Genomic DNA, 17,416 nt, shown 5'->3' on the forward strand with positions numbered 1-17,416 from the left:
GAAATATTTGAGTCACAATTGGGAAAGCCTTTTTCTATTCATGCATTTCTTTTTCTTTAGTTACACTTGAGTGTTTCACTGAGTTCGGGTAGAGATGATGGTAAAGATACAGCACAACACGGAGGACTGATTCCAGTCCATTCAATAAACCTCCTGCTGAAGAGTATCGGTGCCACTCTTACAGATGTGCAAGATGTAGTATTTAAGTATGTAAACTTACAGATGTATACCGTGATCTTTAAAATGATTAGTAAATTCTGTTTTTGTGAACAGTTGAGTAACTGAAGGAACTGTTTTTCCCAATGAATAGACTGTAGTCTAATTTCAAACAGATATATGAGCAACTTATGTTTGTGTATATTAAAAATGTACACATCTGGACATATGTATAAAAATACATGTACTTTGGTATAGATAATTACTTGACTTAATTAGGGGGAAATAAGTACTATGCAAATTAAAAAAAAAGCATGAGCCTAGTACTTTTCTAGCTTACTCAAATTTTTTTTATGGATCTTTGTGCTCTGCCATGGTTTATGAAAATGATTAAGGAAACAAAGGCCCTTTGAGGAAGAGTAAATTCTGAAAATTCTGAATCCATTCATCTAAAATGAAATGTCAGAAGTAGGAAATATGTCTGGATTAAAGTAATTAAGTAAATACCATTGCATTTTGAAGGATGTATAGTTAAAGGTATAAATTGTGGTTATATGTGTGAAGTGATAGTAATCATTGAAATATTTGACTAAGGGAAGTGACCAAATTTTGTAGAGAATATTGTTGGTCTTGACTGATAGGGGTCTGACACAAGAAACAGACTAGGTAGATTTGGCAAGGTTTATTAGGCGCAGCAAAGGCAAAGGGTAGACCCAATGCCAAGAAAGTTAGCAGTGGGTCCCAATTGGGCAGGAAGAGACATAGTGTTTTATTGGTTTGGGAAAGATGGAGTGTAGATGATTAGGTATTCTGGGATTCATCTCATTGGTTGTTTCAGGGGGCAGCTAGTTCCCATGATTGTATAGTTCTTAGCATGGTACAGATAGTATAGGTACAGAATACCATTTTATCTAGAATCTGTCAGGTCAAGGCATAAGAAGCTACAGCATTCTATCAAGAAGAACTGCTTTATTCTGCACTTCTAGTAGGTGCAGAGGAAGGAGGGCCTGATAGGGGAAGTAGGGAAAGGGGGCGTAGACCTATCAAATATGAATGATAAGATCTTAGATAACATTTAGGAAAAGTTAAGAAGAGGTAATAATAGTTAATGCAAAAGATGACCAGAAATTATGTTTTTGTTAAAATATAGTTGGTGAGAAAAAAATTACTAGGTTCATAGTAAGAAAGATGAGAAGACTAGAACCAGAGAGAGGATATATAAGTAAAATAGAACAATTTTTGATTAAGATGGGAAAAACATATATATGAACTAAATTTTAAAGGAAAAATGTGAAAGGAAAATTAAATGAATGATAGGACTTTTTAAATAATAGCTTTTGAGTCTTTACCTTTTTTTCCCCTTTAATTTCAGGTTAGCATTTTTTGAGCTTAACTATCAGTTCCATACAACACCCCAATTACAGTCTGAAGTTATAAGACACTACTCAAAACAGGTTGGTCTGAAATTATAATATTAAGGGGAAAAGATGGATGATCTAGTAAAATCATTAAGTGCCAAATATACATCAAGCTCTATACTAATTGCTAGGGATACAAAAAGATAGGCAAATTTAAACAAATAAGCAAAATACCCTAATTCCTATTAGAATATTTTTGCCTTGCCTTGCTCTAAAGGAACTCACATATACAAACACATGCAATAACAACCTGCCTTTATATTTAGAAACACAATACTAAAAGCAAGAAAGAAAAACATTTTCAGTAACTTCTTAGAAAAGCAAATGCTATATAAGTAGATATCTTAAATATGCTCTGATTGTTAAATTGGCTTGCAATACCACATTACTAATTTCTATTTCAGAAATAATTGTACTTCATTATACTTTTGTAGCATTTAGCAACACAATGTAAGAATCCTTCTTAAATGCTAAACATAGAAGAGGAAAATACTAGATTTGGGATTAAGATAAATAATGGTAGATATTAATAGGATAAAAAGCTTGAGCCATCTATGTATTTTTAATGGATATGTTTTACTCCTTTCTTTTAGGCCATTAAGCAGATGTATGTTCTTATTCTTGGACTTGAAGTTTTAGGAAATCCATTTGGCTTAATTCGAGAATTTTCTGAAGGAGTAGAAGCATTTTTCTATGAACCATATCATGTGAGTTAGTCTTCTTTCTTTTTAATATTATGCTAATTATTAACTTTAATAGTACTTGCCTCTTAGGATTGTTGTCAAGAAAACAAGATAATACTTAAAAGTGCTTTGTTAACCTTAGAGTGCTGTATAGTTATTTTTATTGTAAGAAACTCAACACCATAGTAGATAAAGCAATACTTCTAAGACAAACCCTTTAAGGGGTTTTCATAAATGATTTGCTGCTTAAATGTAAATTTAAATCAATTAAATTAAAAATCAATTTTTTTGCTGCTTAAAAGTTAATGGATATCTTTTATGAAAAGTGGATATTCAGAATTTTAACTTATATCATAATTTTGAAAGCTTCTAGCATTTGTGTTATGTTGTAAAATAATTTTTAAAAAATACTACAAGGGCACAAAGGAAAGACATATAAATAAATAAATGCAAAAACATCTAAACCAAGTCCTGCAATGTTTATAACTGATTTTTATTTTCAAAAATATTATTTAAAAATTTTTCTGTAGTATATTAAAATTTAAGTACTCTTTAAATGCTATCTTCCTCAGAATCAAGAATTAGAAAGAGAAATGCCATTTAAAATTACGCTAGACAATATAAAATACTTGGGAATCTATCTGCCACGACAAACACAGGAACTATATGAACACAACTACAAAACTCTACACACAATTAAAACTAGATCTAAACAATTGGAAAAACATCAAGTGCTCATGAGTAGGATGAGCTAACATAATAAAAATGACAATCCTATCTAAATTAATTTACTTATTTAGTGCCATACCCATTTAACTACCAAAAAACGTTTTTACTGAATTAGAAAAAACGATAACCAAGTTCATTTGGAAGAACAAAAGATCAAGGATATCTACGGAAATAATGAAAAAAAATTGTGAAGGAGGGATGCTTTGCAGTCCCAGATCTCAAACTATACTATAAAGCAGTGGTCATCAAAACAATTAGGTACTGGCTAAGAGACAGAAAAGGGGATCAGTGGAACAGACATTGTGGTAAGTGACCTCAACAGGACAATCTATGATAAGACCAAAGTTCCCAGCTTTTGGGACCAAAATCCACTATTTGATAAATACTGCTGGGAAAATTGGAAAACAGTATGGGAGAGATTAGGTTTAGATCAACATCTTACACCCTGCACCAATATAAACTCAGAATGGGTGAATGACTTGAATATAAAGAAGGAAACTATAAGCAAATTAGGTGAACACAGAATAGTATACATCTCAGATCTTTGGGAAAGGAAAGACTTTAAAACCAAGCAAAAGCTAGAAAAAAATCACAAAATGTAAAATCAATAATTTTGATTACATCAAATTAAAAAACCAAACCAAAATTAGAAGGGAAGCAAAAAATTGGGAAACCATCTTTATAACAAAAACCTCTGGCAAAGGTCTAATTACTCAAATTTATAAAGAGCTAAACAAATTGTACAAGACATCAAGCCATTCTCCAATTGATAAGTGGGCAAGGGACATGACTAGGCAATTTTCAGTTAAAGAAATCAAAACTATTAATAAACACATGAAAAAAGTGTTCTAAATCTCTTATAATCAGAGAAATGCAAATCAAAACAACTCTGGGGTATCACCTCACACCTAGCAGATTGGCTAACATGACAGCAATGGAAAATAATGAATGATGGAGGGGATGTGGCAAAGTCAGGATATTAATGCATTGTTGGTGGAGTTGTGAATTGATTGTTGCCCTGAGCTGACTCTGACTCTGGCACCATAAGTAGAGTGGGGGAGGGGTAATGAGCTCACTCCTTGGTGGGAGTAATTTCCCCTTTTAGCGTGGAAATGTCCGAACTTCCATTCTGCATCCTACAGTGGAGCTCATTTGCTGCTCTGATCTTGGTTTTGTCCTTGTAAGGCACCCTAACTCAATCATTGGGGAGGAGAGGAAAAGCCCTACTATTCTTGGACCATCTTAACCTAGAAATCTGTACTCTAATCTTTTTAAAAAATATATTTATTTATTTTAAAAGATTTTTTGAGTACATGATTTATGTTCTCTCCTTACCCTCTTTCTCCCCTCTCCTGGGAGCAGACAAGCAGTTCCACTGGGTTATACATGTATCATCACTTGACTATTTTCATATTATTCATTTTTGTTATAATCTTTTAAAACCAAAACCCCAAATCATATACCCCTATAAACAAGTGATAAATTATACGTTTTTATTCTGTATTTCTACTCCCACATTTCTTTCTCTTGTGGATAGCATTCCTTCTCATAAGGCCCTTGGGATTGTTCTTGATTGTTTCATTTCTGTTAGTAGCAAAATCAATTACATTTGCTCATTCTGCAGTTTTAGTTTCTGAGTACCATGTTCTCCTGGTTCTACTCATTTCACTACATATCAGTTAATGGAGGTCTTTCCAAATCATATAGAAATCAATCAGTTCATCATTCCTTATACCATAATAGTATTCCAACACAATCATATACCACAATTAGTCCAGCCAATCCTCATTTTTCAATTTTTTACCACCATAAAGATCGAGACTATGAATATTTTTGTACAATCATTTTTTAATATCTTTTGGGGGTACAAATCTAGTAGTGGTATTGCTAGATCAAAGGGCATACAATCTTTTAAAAGTCTTTTGGATATAATTCCAAATTGCCTTCCAGAGTGGTTAGATCAATTCATAACTCTTATCTGTAATGCTTCAGTGTTCCAATTTTGCCATATCCCCTCCAACATTTATTATTTTTCTCTACTATCATATTTTGGGACATATAGTCTTATTCCTTATATAAGAAAACCTGTTTTTAACAATGTTTGTACATACTTTATAGCAAAATCTCTTTTATATAACAACTCATTAATAATAAAGGATCATTCTCACAGAGTCTAAGCTGAAGTTTACCTTGGCCTTATCCTTTTAAGCAGTTAAATTTTTGTAAACCCTTACCTTATGTCTTAGAATCAATACTGTGTATTGGGAAGGGCCAGGCAATGGGGGTTAAGTGACTTGCCCAGGGTCACACAGCTAGGAAGTGTCTGAGGCCAGATTTATACCTAGGACATGCTCTCTCCAGGTCTGGCTCTCAATCCACTGAGCCACCCAGCTGTTCTGACATTATCTTTTTTAAAAAGATTGTTTGACTAATAATATAATTGTAGCAAGATGCTTAACTTATTCAAAACAATATTTTCAGAAACCGTAACACTACTGTTGTATTTGATACCAATAGCTGTACATTAAGCACATCTCCTCATGCCTTATTAAATCTATTACCTGAGATCATGTGCAATTTAAACATTAAGTAGGTCACAGCATGTTTTAAATTGTGTTAGAAGCATTGTTAACCCCTAAATGAACTTCATTTGTAAATTCTAGTGCTAATAGAATTTTTAATTGTGAATTTTGTTTTTGTCCATTAAGGGAGCCATCCAGGGTCCTGAGGAGTTTGTAGAGGGTATGGCATTAGGACTTAAAGCATTAGTTGGAGGAGCTGTTGGTAAGCAATTATCATTGTGATGTTGAGGAGGGATATGTTGCAACCTGTACTAAATAACATTGTTTAGTTTACTTAATATACTTTAATTTCTATTAGGTGGACTGGCAGGTGCTGCCTCTAAAATAACTAATGCTATGGCTAAAGGTGTTGCTGCCATGACTATGGATGAAGATTACCAGCAGAAGAGAAGAGAAGCCATGAATAAACAACCTGCAGGTCTTAGAGAAGGCATCACACGTGGAGGAAAAGGCTTAGTATCTGTAAGAAAAACTTGTTAGTTCTTCATTTTCTACTATATCAACTATTAAATATGCCCAGGAACATCATGTCCCATAGGATCATTTTTAAAAACCTAAAAAGCAGTAGGAGGTTATACATATATACAAATATGGTGCTTTTAATTTCCTTAACGGCAAGATGCAATTCTGACTCTGTGAGAGTTAAGCAAAATAATCAAACAAGGTAATTATTATGTATAGAAAACAGAAAGCTAAATTATTTTCTTAAAATCTATAATTTAAAGTTTTGTGTTTTAAGACACCTATGTAAAAGTATGATTTTGTAATTGTGTTTTTTCTTCTAGGGTTTTGTAAGTGGTATAACAGGAATAGTGACTAAGCCAATCAAAGGTAAGTAGAGTAGTTCCTTTGAATCATACATAATTAGCAAAATTCTTATTTATAAATTTTTTGTCTTTCTCATTCTAAATTGTTGTTTTTTCTAGGAGCCCAAAAAGAAGGAGCAGCAGGGTTCTTTAAAGGTGTTGGGAAAGGATTAGTTGGAGCTGTGGCGAGACCAACAGGAGGAATTATTGATATGGCTAGTAGCACTTTTCAGGGAATTAAAAGGTAAATTCTTTCCACTATAAGATAAGTGTTAAGGAAGTTGATAAACCAACTATTTGTGTCATGACAGTGAACTTGTGTACTAGTCTTCCCTCAATTACCTGCTAATTTAGGTAATTATTTGATTCAGTACAAATTGCTTAATTTCTCATTTCATTTTGCTTGCCTGAAGATATTTTGGAGATTGAAAATTCTATGATGATAATACACAGTGTATTTAGCCACCAAAAGTTTACAACTTACATACATTTACCTTAACATACTCACAGAAAATCTGCAAGGTAAATTGTAACATTAATCTCATTGAGTTTTAAATGTTTCTGCTCCTAGTGTGTCTTATCTACCTCTCCTTTTCTTTTGTGGTGCTTGTCCATGTTTTTGCATTGATCCTTTGTAGATATTTTACCACAGTAACAAGTACAATAAGTAGAATCTCAAGGATTAGACTTCTTGTTCTTTTAACAATTCTTGGGTATTAGTACAGCACTAGGCAATCAGTCTATTTACACTTGCTGTAAAATCAATGTATATCCTTTTCTGATCATATTTATTTTATGTCTTTTTATTAATTTTAATTTTCTATTAATAATCATATTACCATTGAGTCTATACAACAAAGAGAACAAGGAAAAGATGCTATATGTTATATATATAAATATATATAAATTGTTTGATTGATTTCTACTTTCTCTTTGTGTGTAGTGGCAAATCATTACATTATCTGCTATAATTGTCCAGCTATTCCATACTGATAAGCTGCTTGGTTTCCTGTGATTTGCCACTACACACAAAGAGAAAGTAGAAATCAATCAAACAATTTATATATATATATATATATATATATATATATATATATAACATATAGCATCTTTTCCTTGTTCTCTTTGTTGTATAGACTCAATGGTAATATCATGGGATGATAGAAAGATGTTCAGTTTAATGACTTTTTGGACACAGTTCAAAATTGTTTTTCAGAATGGCTGAGCCAGTTCATAGTTCCACTAACAGGGCATTAATATGCCTATTTTTGTGGACAACTAGATGACTCAGTAGGCCTTGGATACCCTCTAGCTGTGTGGCCCTGGGCAAGTCATTTAACCTCTTTTGCCTAGCCCTTATTACTTTTCTGCTCTAGAATCAATATTGATTCTAAGATAGAAAGTAAGGTTTTCTTTTAAATGCCTCTTTTGCTAGAATTCTTCCCTTTTTGTCAGTTTTTCCAATCTGATAGTTGTAAAGTAGAATTTCAGGTTTACTTTAATGTTAATTTCTCTGATCAATTTGAACCATTTTCATAAAGTTATTGACAGCTTGGATTTCTTCCTTTAAAAAAGCTTTTTACCATTTATTAATAAGGAAATAGCTCTGCTTATTTTTATTTTTTTTTCAAAAATAAGTTTTTAAATGTCTTTTATTTATACATTACCTAAAATTGCCCCTTTATGCCAGATTCTCCCCCTCCCATATAACTAAAAATTTTTTTGAAGAAAGAAAAAAAGAATATTGAAAACTAAAATAGCAAAATTGACCAATACATTGAAAAAATTTCTAAAAATATATGCTATGTATATAATATAACCCAGTGGACCTTGTTAGTTCTAGGAGGGGGGGAGGAAGAAAGAGGAGAGGGAGAGAACATGAGTCATGTAACCATGGAAAATATTATAAAAAAATAAAATTTTATATATATGTTATGGTACACACCTATGAGCCTCCCACTTCTGCAAAGAAAGAAATGGAAGTGTCTACTATTTCTTCTTTGGCATCACAATTTTTCTTTATAATTTTGTAATATTTGTATTGTATTATAGTTATTCTTTCCATATACATTGTTGTAAATTGTATATGTTATTTCCTATCTCTGGTTACTTTGCCTCAGTTTATATGAACCTTTCCATGCTTCTATGTAATAAAATAACTGGCATTTATATAGTTGTTTAAGATGTAGCACTTTACCTAGACTGACTCATTTAAGAATATTCATTATTTCTTATAGCATAGGAATACTTGTGTATTCTTTAGTAATGACAGTTTACTCTGTTTTCATAAAATTGTTATAGATATTTTGGCATATATATGGTCTTTCGTTTTTATTAATGATCTGCATGTATAATTAATAGAATGTTTGTCAGAGTACTGCTATTTTTGTCTCTTTGTTTACATAATCTCTTCCAAAATGGTAACACTAGTTCACTGTATATCAACAATGCTATACCATACCATCTTCCCTCATTCCCTCCAATAATTCCTGTCCTTTGTCAATTTAGCCAGTTTCTTTGTGTGAGATGAAATCTCAAGGTTGTTTGTTTTTACATTTCTCATCTGACTGGTAATTTGGAACATACATTCATAAAGTCGTTGATAGTTTTAATTCCTTTGAGAACTGTTTTTATCCTTTGACTCCTCATTTATTGACTAATAGCTTTTATTCTTATATGTCATCTCAGATGAGATAACTTTTTTGGTTGGTCTCTTTCATACTTGAAGAGATCAAAATGACATCATTATGTTGAGGTCAGTGTATAATTTCCCAAATATATAAGGAATTAAGTTCTATTTGCAAGAAATCAAGCCATTCCTCAATTCACAAATAGTCAAGGGATCTAAATAGGCAGTTTTCACATGGTGAAATCAAAACTATCAATAATCATATGAAAAAGTGTTCTAAATCCCTCTTCATTAGAGAAATGCAAATCAAAACAATGCTGAGGTACCACCTTACACCTAGCAGATTGGCCAATATGGTCATGGGAATATGTTAGCAAAGGAAAGTGATAAATGTTGAAGGGAATGTGGCAAAATTGGGACACTAAGACACTGCGGGTTGAATTGTGAATTAATCCAGCCATTCTGGAGGGTAATTTGGAACTATGCCCAAAAGGCTTTAAAGAATGCCTGCTCTTTGACCCATCCATATCACCACTAGTTTTGTACCCCAAAGAGATAATAAGAGAAAAGATTTGTACAAAAATATTTATACCTTCATTCTTTGTGTTGACAAAAATTTGGAAAATGAGGGCATGTCCATTGTTTGGGGAATGGCTGAACAAATGTTTGTACCTGATTGTGATGGAATAATATTGTGCTGAAAGGAATAATGAACTGGAGGATTTCTATGTGAATTGGAAAGATCTCCAGGAATTAATGCAGAGCAAAAGGAGCAGAACCAGAAAATTATACACAGAGACTGATACACTGTGGCACAATCAAATGTAACAGACTTTTCTACTAGCAGCAATGTAATGACTCAGGACAATCCAGAGGAACTTAAGAGAAAGAATGCTGTCCACATCCAGAGAAAGTGGGAGCAGAAATGCACAAGAAAAGTATATGATCAATCATGTGGTTCGATGGGGATATGATTGGTGTATTGGCATTAAAAGATCACTCTATTGTAAATATGAATAATATGGAAATAGGTGTTGAGCAATGATACATGTATAATCCATTAGAATTGCTTGTCAACTCTTAGAGGAGGGAGGGAAGAGGTGTGAGAAAAATCATAATCATATTACCATGGAAAAATATTCTAAATTAATTAATAATTTTTTAAAAGAAAGAAAATTATGCCATAACAATTAAAATTGGGCAAATAGAAGCTAATGACTCCAGGACAAATCAAGAAACAATCATAGAAAATCAAAAGAATGAAAAAAATGTGAAATATCTCACTGGAAAAACAACTGACCTAGAAAATAAATCCAGGAGAGATAATCCAATAATTATTGGACTACTTGAATGCAAAGATTTTAAAAAGAGCATATACATCATCTCTCAAGAAATCATCAAGGAAAACTGCACTGATATTCTAGAGCCAGAGGATAAAAAAGAAATTGAAAAAATCCACTGATTGTCTCCTGAAAAAAATTCCAAAAGAATAATTCCCAGTAATATTATAGCTAGATTCCAATACTCCCAGGCCAAGGAGAAAATATTATTAATAGCAAAAAGAAGAAATTCAAATATTGTGGGGTCAAAGTCAGGAAAATAAAAGATTTATATTAAAGGATCAAGGGGCCTAAAATGTATTCCACAGGGCAAAAGAGCTAGGACTTCAAACAAAAATCACTTACCCACCATAACTGAGGATAATCATTCAGGGGAGGACTTTCAGACATTTCTGATAAAAAATACCAGAGGTAATGGAAAATTTGACTATTAACTATAAGATTCAAGAGAAGCTTTAAAAGGTAAATAGGAAAGAAAAATCAAAAGCCATTTAATAAGGTTAAACTGTTTATATCCCTACCTGGCGTGATGATTCTTATAACTTTATCATTATTAGGACAGTTAGAAGGACATAGACAGATGGCAAGGGTGTGAGGTGAATATGATAGGATAATATCTAAGAAATAAACTAAAATTAAGGCATGAGAAAGAGGAATGCATTCAGGAGAAGAGGGAAGGAGAAAATAGAATGGGGTAAATCATCTCACATAAATAATGGCAGGAAACAGCTTTTACAGGAGAGGGGATGATGTGGGGAAGGGAACACATGAACCCTGCTCTCATCACAATTGACTCTAAGAGAGAAGAACTTACATAATCAATTGGGTATAAAAAAATTTATCTTGCCCTATAGGAAAGTAGGAGGGGAAGGGGTTAAGAGAAGGTAATTAGAGCTGATAGAAAAGAGGCCAACTAAACATAGGAATAGGATAGAGAGTAAGTATAATGGTGCAAAAAAAAATTATAACACATCTCTAATAAATAATAAATATATAGAGAAATGAGTTGAATGTATAGGAATACAAGTCATTTTCCAATTGATAATGGGTCAAAGGATATGAATAGGAAGTTCTCAAAGTCATTAAAGCTTTCTAGTCATGCAAAAATGCTCTAAATCACTATTAAGTAGTGAAATGCAAAACATACTTTCATATTGGTCATTGTTGTAAGAGAATATTCACATGAAATCAAACCCCCACAAATTAAAAAACACAAATAAACTAAAGTAAAAAGTAGTATACATTGATTTGAATTCCAACTCCAATAGTTCTTTTTCTGGAGGGGAATAGCTTTCTTTGTCATACGTCCTTTAGAATTGTCCTGATTATTTTGCTGAGTGTCACTAAGTCTTTCATAGATGATCATCATACTGCTGTTAATATATAAAGTGTTCTTCTGTTTCAGCTTGTTTCACATCAGTTCATATAGGTCTTTCCACCTTTTTATGAATTTATCCTGCTTATCATTTATTATAGAACAACAGTACAATTTCTCAATTCTTTGCCACCACAAAAAAGAGCTACTATAAATATTTCTGTACAAGTAGGTCATTTCCCCTCTTTTTTTTTTATCTCTTTGAGAAACAAACCTAGTAGAGGTTTATGGGATCATAGGGTTTGCAATTTTATAGCCATTTGTCATAGTTTCAAATTGTACTCCAGAATGGTTGGATTAGTTCACAACTCCATCAGCAATGTATTAGTATCCCATTTTTTCCTTATTCTCTCCAACATTTATCATTTTTCCTTCATTGTCCTGTTGGCCAATCTTATAGGTGTGAGGTGGTACCTTAGAGTTATTTTAATTTGCATTTCTCAAATCAAGAATGATTTAGAACATTTTTTCTGGAAACTAAAAGGTGCTACACAGGACATACTCTTTGTATTTATATGTGTATATATATTTATGTGATTTGACTGCATTGGAAAGACTTGCTTACTAATGTTGAGCAGTTCCAATAAATCATCTGGCCCTTCAGTAACAAGGTAACATACATAATCTGCTGATGGCATGATATTCTTTCCAGAGTGCTTATGGTCTAACAGAGCTTTGTACCTTACTACCTTAGTCTTTGAGACCATAGGGTTAATTCCATAGCTGAGTTAGGCATTAAAGTAAAGATTTTGGTAAAATATTACATATTATATGTAAATGTCAGTAAAATATTCATAATGTAAATCAATGTGAATTGTTGCCTCAACCCCAACTGGTGAGATCCAAGATTTACTTCTGAAATTGTAGATAATTAAGAATCTATTATATGAGCAATAAAAAGAAAAGGATTATTGGATTTTACATTAGATATATTATTGATAATCCTGATAATTAAAATTAGTCATTCATTTTCAGTCATATTTCATTATTCATGATCCCATTTGGGATATTCTTGGCAAAGATCCTGAAGTAGTTTGCCATTTCCTTCTCCAGCTCATTTTACAGATGGAGTAACTGAAGCAAACAGGGTCAAGCAGCTTGCTCAGGGTCATACAGTTAATAAGTGGCTAAAACAAGATTTGAACTCAGTAAAATAAGGCTTTCTGACTCTAAAACTGGCATTCTATCCCCTGTGCCACTTAGTGGCCCTACAGATAATTTCAAATTTGTCAAATTCTGCATGAAGAATAAAGCATTAGTTTTGGGTTTTTTAACCCTTACTTTCTGTTTTAAAATTAACACTGTCTATTGGTTCCAAGGCAAAAGAGTGGCAAGGGCTAAGAAATGGAGGTTGATTGAATTACCCCGGGTCACATAGTTAGGAAGTATTTCAGATTTGAAGACAAGACTTCCCATGTCTTGACCTGGCTCTCTCTCCAGGGAGGCACATAGCTGCCTCCTAAAAGCATTAGTTGTTAACTTTAATTCTTCCTCATGACTTATCCTTTCATTTTGGCAACTAGAAAAGCAATTATATGAAATGATCACTTAACCACAAAAAGGATTATCTAGTACATAGTTTTACCTCTGCATTATTTTTGCCTAGAGCTACTGAGACTTCTGATGAAGTAGAGAGTCTTCGTCCTCCAAGATTCTTTAATGAAGATGGTGTTATTAGACCTTACAGGTTGAGGGATGGAACTGGAAATCAGATGTTACAGGTAAAATCATTATCTTACTACATTTAATATAAATTTGTTTTTGAAGTTTAAATTCTTTTAAGAATTTAAATGTGTGGCTTTTAAGGTTTTCTCACAAACTACTTAATCCTGTTTTTTATAACTTTCTAATACTTAAATTTCAAAGTACATTTATTCACTGTAAAGTTTTTTCTTTTTTACAGGTATCAAAAAGTTTGATATGAAAACAGTTAATGCATGACTTTGCAAGTGAAAGCCTACAATAAATTTTTATATCAACATAGCCATAAAACTTTGCAAACTACGTACAACAATTGCAATGTTTTTAATAAAGTGAAAAACCTTACTAATGGTAACTACATATATAGGGATTGTTAGAGAGTTTTAATGTTTTGTAGGGTCGTATTTTAATTTTTTACCTTATACATTTTCATACAAGATTGACTTATGTAAAGTCCAGTAATATGAGTTGAAATCCACTTTGCCTTGTATAACCTGTGAATCTAATAATAATTATTTTGACAATTGTTCAATGTCATTTTTGCAATGTTTTATTAGCTCCACAAAGAGATTTAGAGGCCATGTGATATTTGCCCTGGGATGAAGAATCACAACTGTTTATTCTTATGCTTTTCAGACAGTTATTTGAGCCATAACAAACATTTAAATATTACTTACTCTCCCCCATCTCTTGCCCATAGTATATTCTATTTGCAAAACATTTTGATGGACTTGATAACCAGGTTTTTTTTTTCCCTATAAAGGACGTTCTTCTGTAATGACACGACTGAGTTAGAATAATTCATCCACAAAGACAGTTAAAGAAGAAGAAAGGTTTTTTTTAATTAACTGGAAGTGCTCCTATCATTAATTAACTGTTTAAAAGTTGTGTTTCTCCAATAAATGTCCATGTAATTTTAAACATTTTACATGATTTAAAGTGGACTAAATCCTTAGTGAGAAAGTGAGAAAGCAAGGAGAGGCTTTCTTTGTAGAAATAAGTATTTACTACAGCACTGTTAACCTTTATTACAGAACACATTGGTGACTATAATATGCTATGGTAATGCTGTCTTTGATTATTATTTTGTTCTGTTAAAATAACACTGTTTAAAGGTGATTATGAGTAAACTAAACAAGCCAGTATTCAAATTTAACTGCTCCTAAACAGTAAAGTATATATTCTATAGTTTTCATTACAGAATCCTTGTGAATGATGAAAACTGTGACAGTATAACATGAGGCCAGAGATTTTTTGACAATGCAGCTTTTTATAAAGAATTGTCAAAATGCATATGACATAGTATCTTTCTTAAACTTTAAAATAATTGCATTTTGGAATAAAAATAGTAACTATCAATCAAATGTGATTTTAATGGGCATTATAAGATAAAATATATTTTGAAAAATGACATGTGGTGAAGGTTAAAATCACTCATTCTTGTACTTAAAAAAATGTTATCCAACTATATCCTTTCTTGCTCAAATTGTCCTAACATTTAAAATATAATCAGTTTTAATTATAATAGTTTAAATTCTTCTTTTAAAATATAGTAGGAGCTTAAAAGTTTCATACTACATACTCTTTATTTAGTATGTACTACAAATATTCTGGTTGGAGGCATAGAGATGTAGTTATGAAAAATATAAGTATTAATGTTTTAACTTCATTCCTAGGTATTAAAGTAAAATAGATTCAGAAACCAATCGCTCCTATAGATTCTTCTACCACCTTGGTTTCAAGGATATATAAAAATGCCTCCATCTTTGGATAATGCTTATTTTGGAAGCTTTAAATTTTGAAGAGGTGAAGGACATTGTTATGTGTAAATCTTTATAAATTCCTGTATTTTTGGTATGCCAGTAAAAAGTTTACCAAATATAATAGGTATTTAACTAATGATAATGATTAATGACCTAGATAAATGTTATCTGTTGCTATGCTTAAAGATATTAAACAAGTATTAACTGGAATGACCCACATTTCCACAAATATGTCTTGATATTTGTGATTAACCCAATCTTTTAATCATATGGAATATCTATGAAATATGGAAACTATTGACAAAACTATGCAATATTTTCTTAACACATTGTTTAGAAATTCTTACAGTTTATATTTCATAGTTATGATTTGGAAAGGAAATTTGTTCCTGACAGACAGGATTAAAAATTTTATTTAGTGTTCTTGAGCATTGTTTAATAATAGTAATCTTGGAAAATGATTCATAGTTAAGGGAGTTTTACCTTAATATTTTCTCTTCATTTTCTAGTCAAGCTTTTGTGAACTACTTAAGATAATTTGTTTCATATATAATAAGTATGAAGAAAGGAGTATGTATAAAATGTCTCTTTTTAGCATGTACATTTTCAACTAGACAGTAACATATTGTTATTTTCCCAAATGGTCTTTATTGGGATTGCGATCAGTTAAATTTAGCCAACCAGAGCAATGATTGACATTATAAATTACTTGTCAGAGTGCCACAAACATTTTTTTAATATTAAAATAATTCAGACAAATTGCTTCTCTCTGTTCTAAAGACTTAGCAGAATTCATTTAAATCTCAACTACAACCTAACAGCCAAAAAGAATGCTTTAATAGTATTCAGAATCCTAAAACATTTCATAAATTGTGCATGTTTTTAAGATAAGTTGCTATATTAAACTAACCTTTTTGCTTCTTTTTTTTCCTCCTTTACCATGCTTACAGAACTTTTATGCTAAAAGGGAGTGGAGTATGACTCTTAATAGTAGTAGTAGTGATGATAATGATTAGTCAGACTTGTATTAATTAAACCCATGCATTATTTGTCATTTTGAGTTGAATGTTTTCATTCATATGGTGTGTGTGACTGCTTCTGTAACTTCCATAACTGACTAGTTAGGATGTTAAATTCTTTTCCTCTTTCAATATATTTTTATAGAACTTTGGAAAAAAATATAGTTACATAATTTAAACTGAAAAAATAGTTATGATTTTATGTTTAAAGTGAGTCATGTTATAAATATACATATATCATTTGTATCAAAAATATTGTATAGCATTGTAATGACAAGTGCCTTTTTCAGATTTGACTATAAATTGTATTTTTGTTATTTTCACATTTGCTAGTTTTTCTTTATAGTATCTTTTTATTTTAAGTCACCTGCTCATTTATTAGCAAAATTCATGAATGTTTTCAATGTAACCTTTCTGGACTTTAATGTATTTACAATGTATTAAAGGAAAATATGCCAAGAGAAAAAAGGTCATCAGTTTTCTATATTTACTTTCTATTTCAGAACTATCTTGTCAGTTTCCTTTTAATAACAATAAACTTGTATAATTTGAAATAATGCGAATCTGTTGTTCTGTTCCATCATTTATAGTACATGGAAGGAACATTGTACATTTGATAAAAACCATTGGGTTTTGTCCTAGAAAGGTTAAATAATATAATCATTTTCCTCTCAAAAGAGAGAAAAGAACCATTTTGCTACCATTTTCATTTTATCCTTACTTCCATCAATTATTTTAACATATGATTTTATATAATTTGGAGTAGCAACATAATAGTTCCACTTTCTTTTAAAAAACATATAAAGAGTTCTAGTGAGCTAATAAGGACTGTTTTCTTACATTGTGTCATTATATTTTTATTTTATATGTCCTTTGTCACTACCTCTTTGAAATGTTCATTTTGTCCACAAACTATTATTAATTGACACAAGTAGTCAAGAAAATTTTCTAATAAATATCACTATGTGTATATCTTCTGTGTACTCTTGAAGGGAAGGATATGTAACTATAACTTGAAATATTTGGAAAAGTCAGCAAATAAAACCATAATTTTTTAGGGCACGAGATGCTTACTTTTTAATTATTTTCATTAAGTTGATTGTATGCCCTGGTCATCTCTTAGAAATCTGACATCCCAAAGTGACAACAAAGAATAAATGTCAGCAATTATGCAGTAGTTGATGCCTTCTATTGTATATTTGGGTCATCAAAATA

General features: G+C 31.5%; 1 protein-coding gene across 6 annotated transcripts in view; it reads left to right on the forward strand.

Annotated features, from left to right (window-relative positions):
- The window catches only part of VPS13A (vacuolar protein sorting 13 homolog A), a 317,263-nt gene that overhangs the window by 280,556 nt on the left and 19,291 nt on the right, over window positions 1–17,416 (forward strand). For 2 of the 6 annotated variants that reach the window (XM_056803980.1, XM_056803981.1), the window contains exons 61-69: window positions 61–206; window positions 1,529–1,610; window positions 2,168–2,281; window positions 5,695–5,770; window positions 5,867–6,030; window positions 6,354–6,399; window positions 6,495–6,618; window positions 13,325–13,439; window positions 16,133–17,173. In XM_056803980.1, coding sequence (XP_056659958.1) covers window positions 61–206; window positions 1,529–1,610; window positions 2,168–2,281; window positions 5,695–5,770; window positions 5,867–6,030; window positions 6,354–6,399; window positions 6,495–6,618; window positions 13,325–13,439; window positions 16,133–16,198 — 933 coding nt within the window. In that variant the 3' untranslated portion in view covers window positions 16,199–17,173. The other 4 variants (XM_016424094.2, XM_007499006.3, XM_007499009.3 and 1 more) reach the window with 3 other exon arrangements.

This window comes from Monodelphis domestica, chromosome 7, assembly GCF_027887165.1.
Source record: "Monodelphis domestica isolate mMonDom1 chromosome 7, mMonDom1.pri, whole genome shotgun sequence".
Taxonomy (NCBI): Eukaryota; Metazoa; Chordata; class Mammalia; order Didelphimorphia; family Didelphidae; genus Monodelphis; species Monodelphis domestica.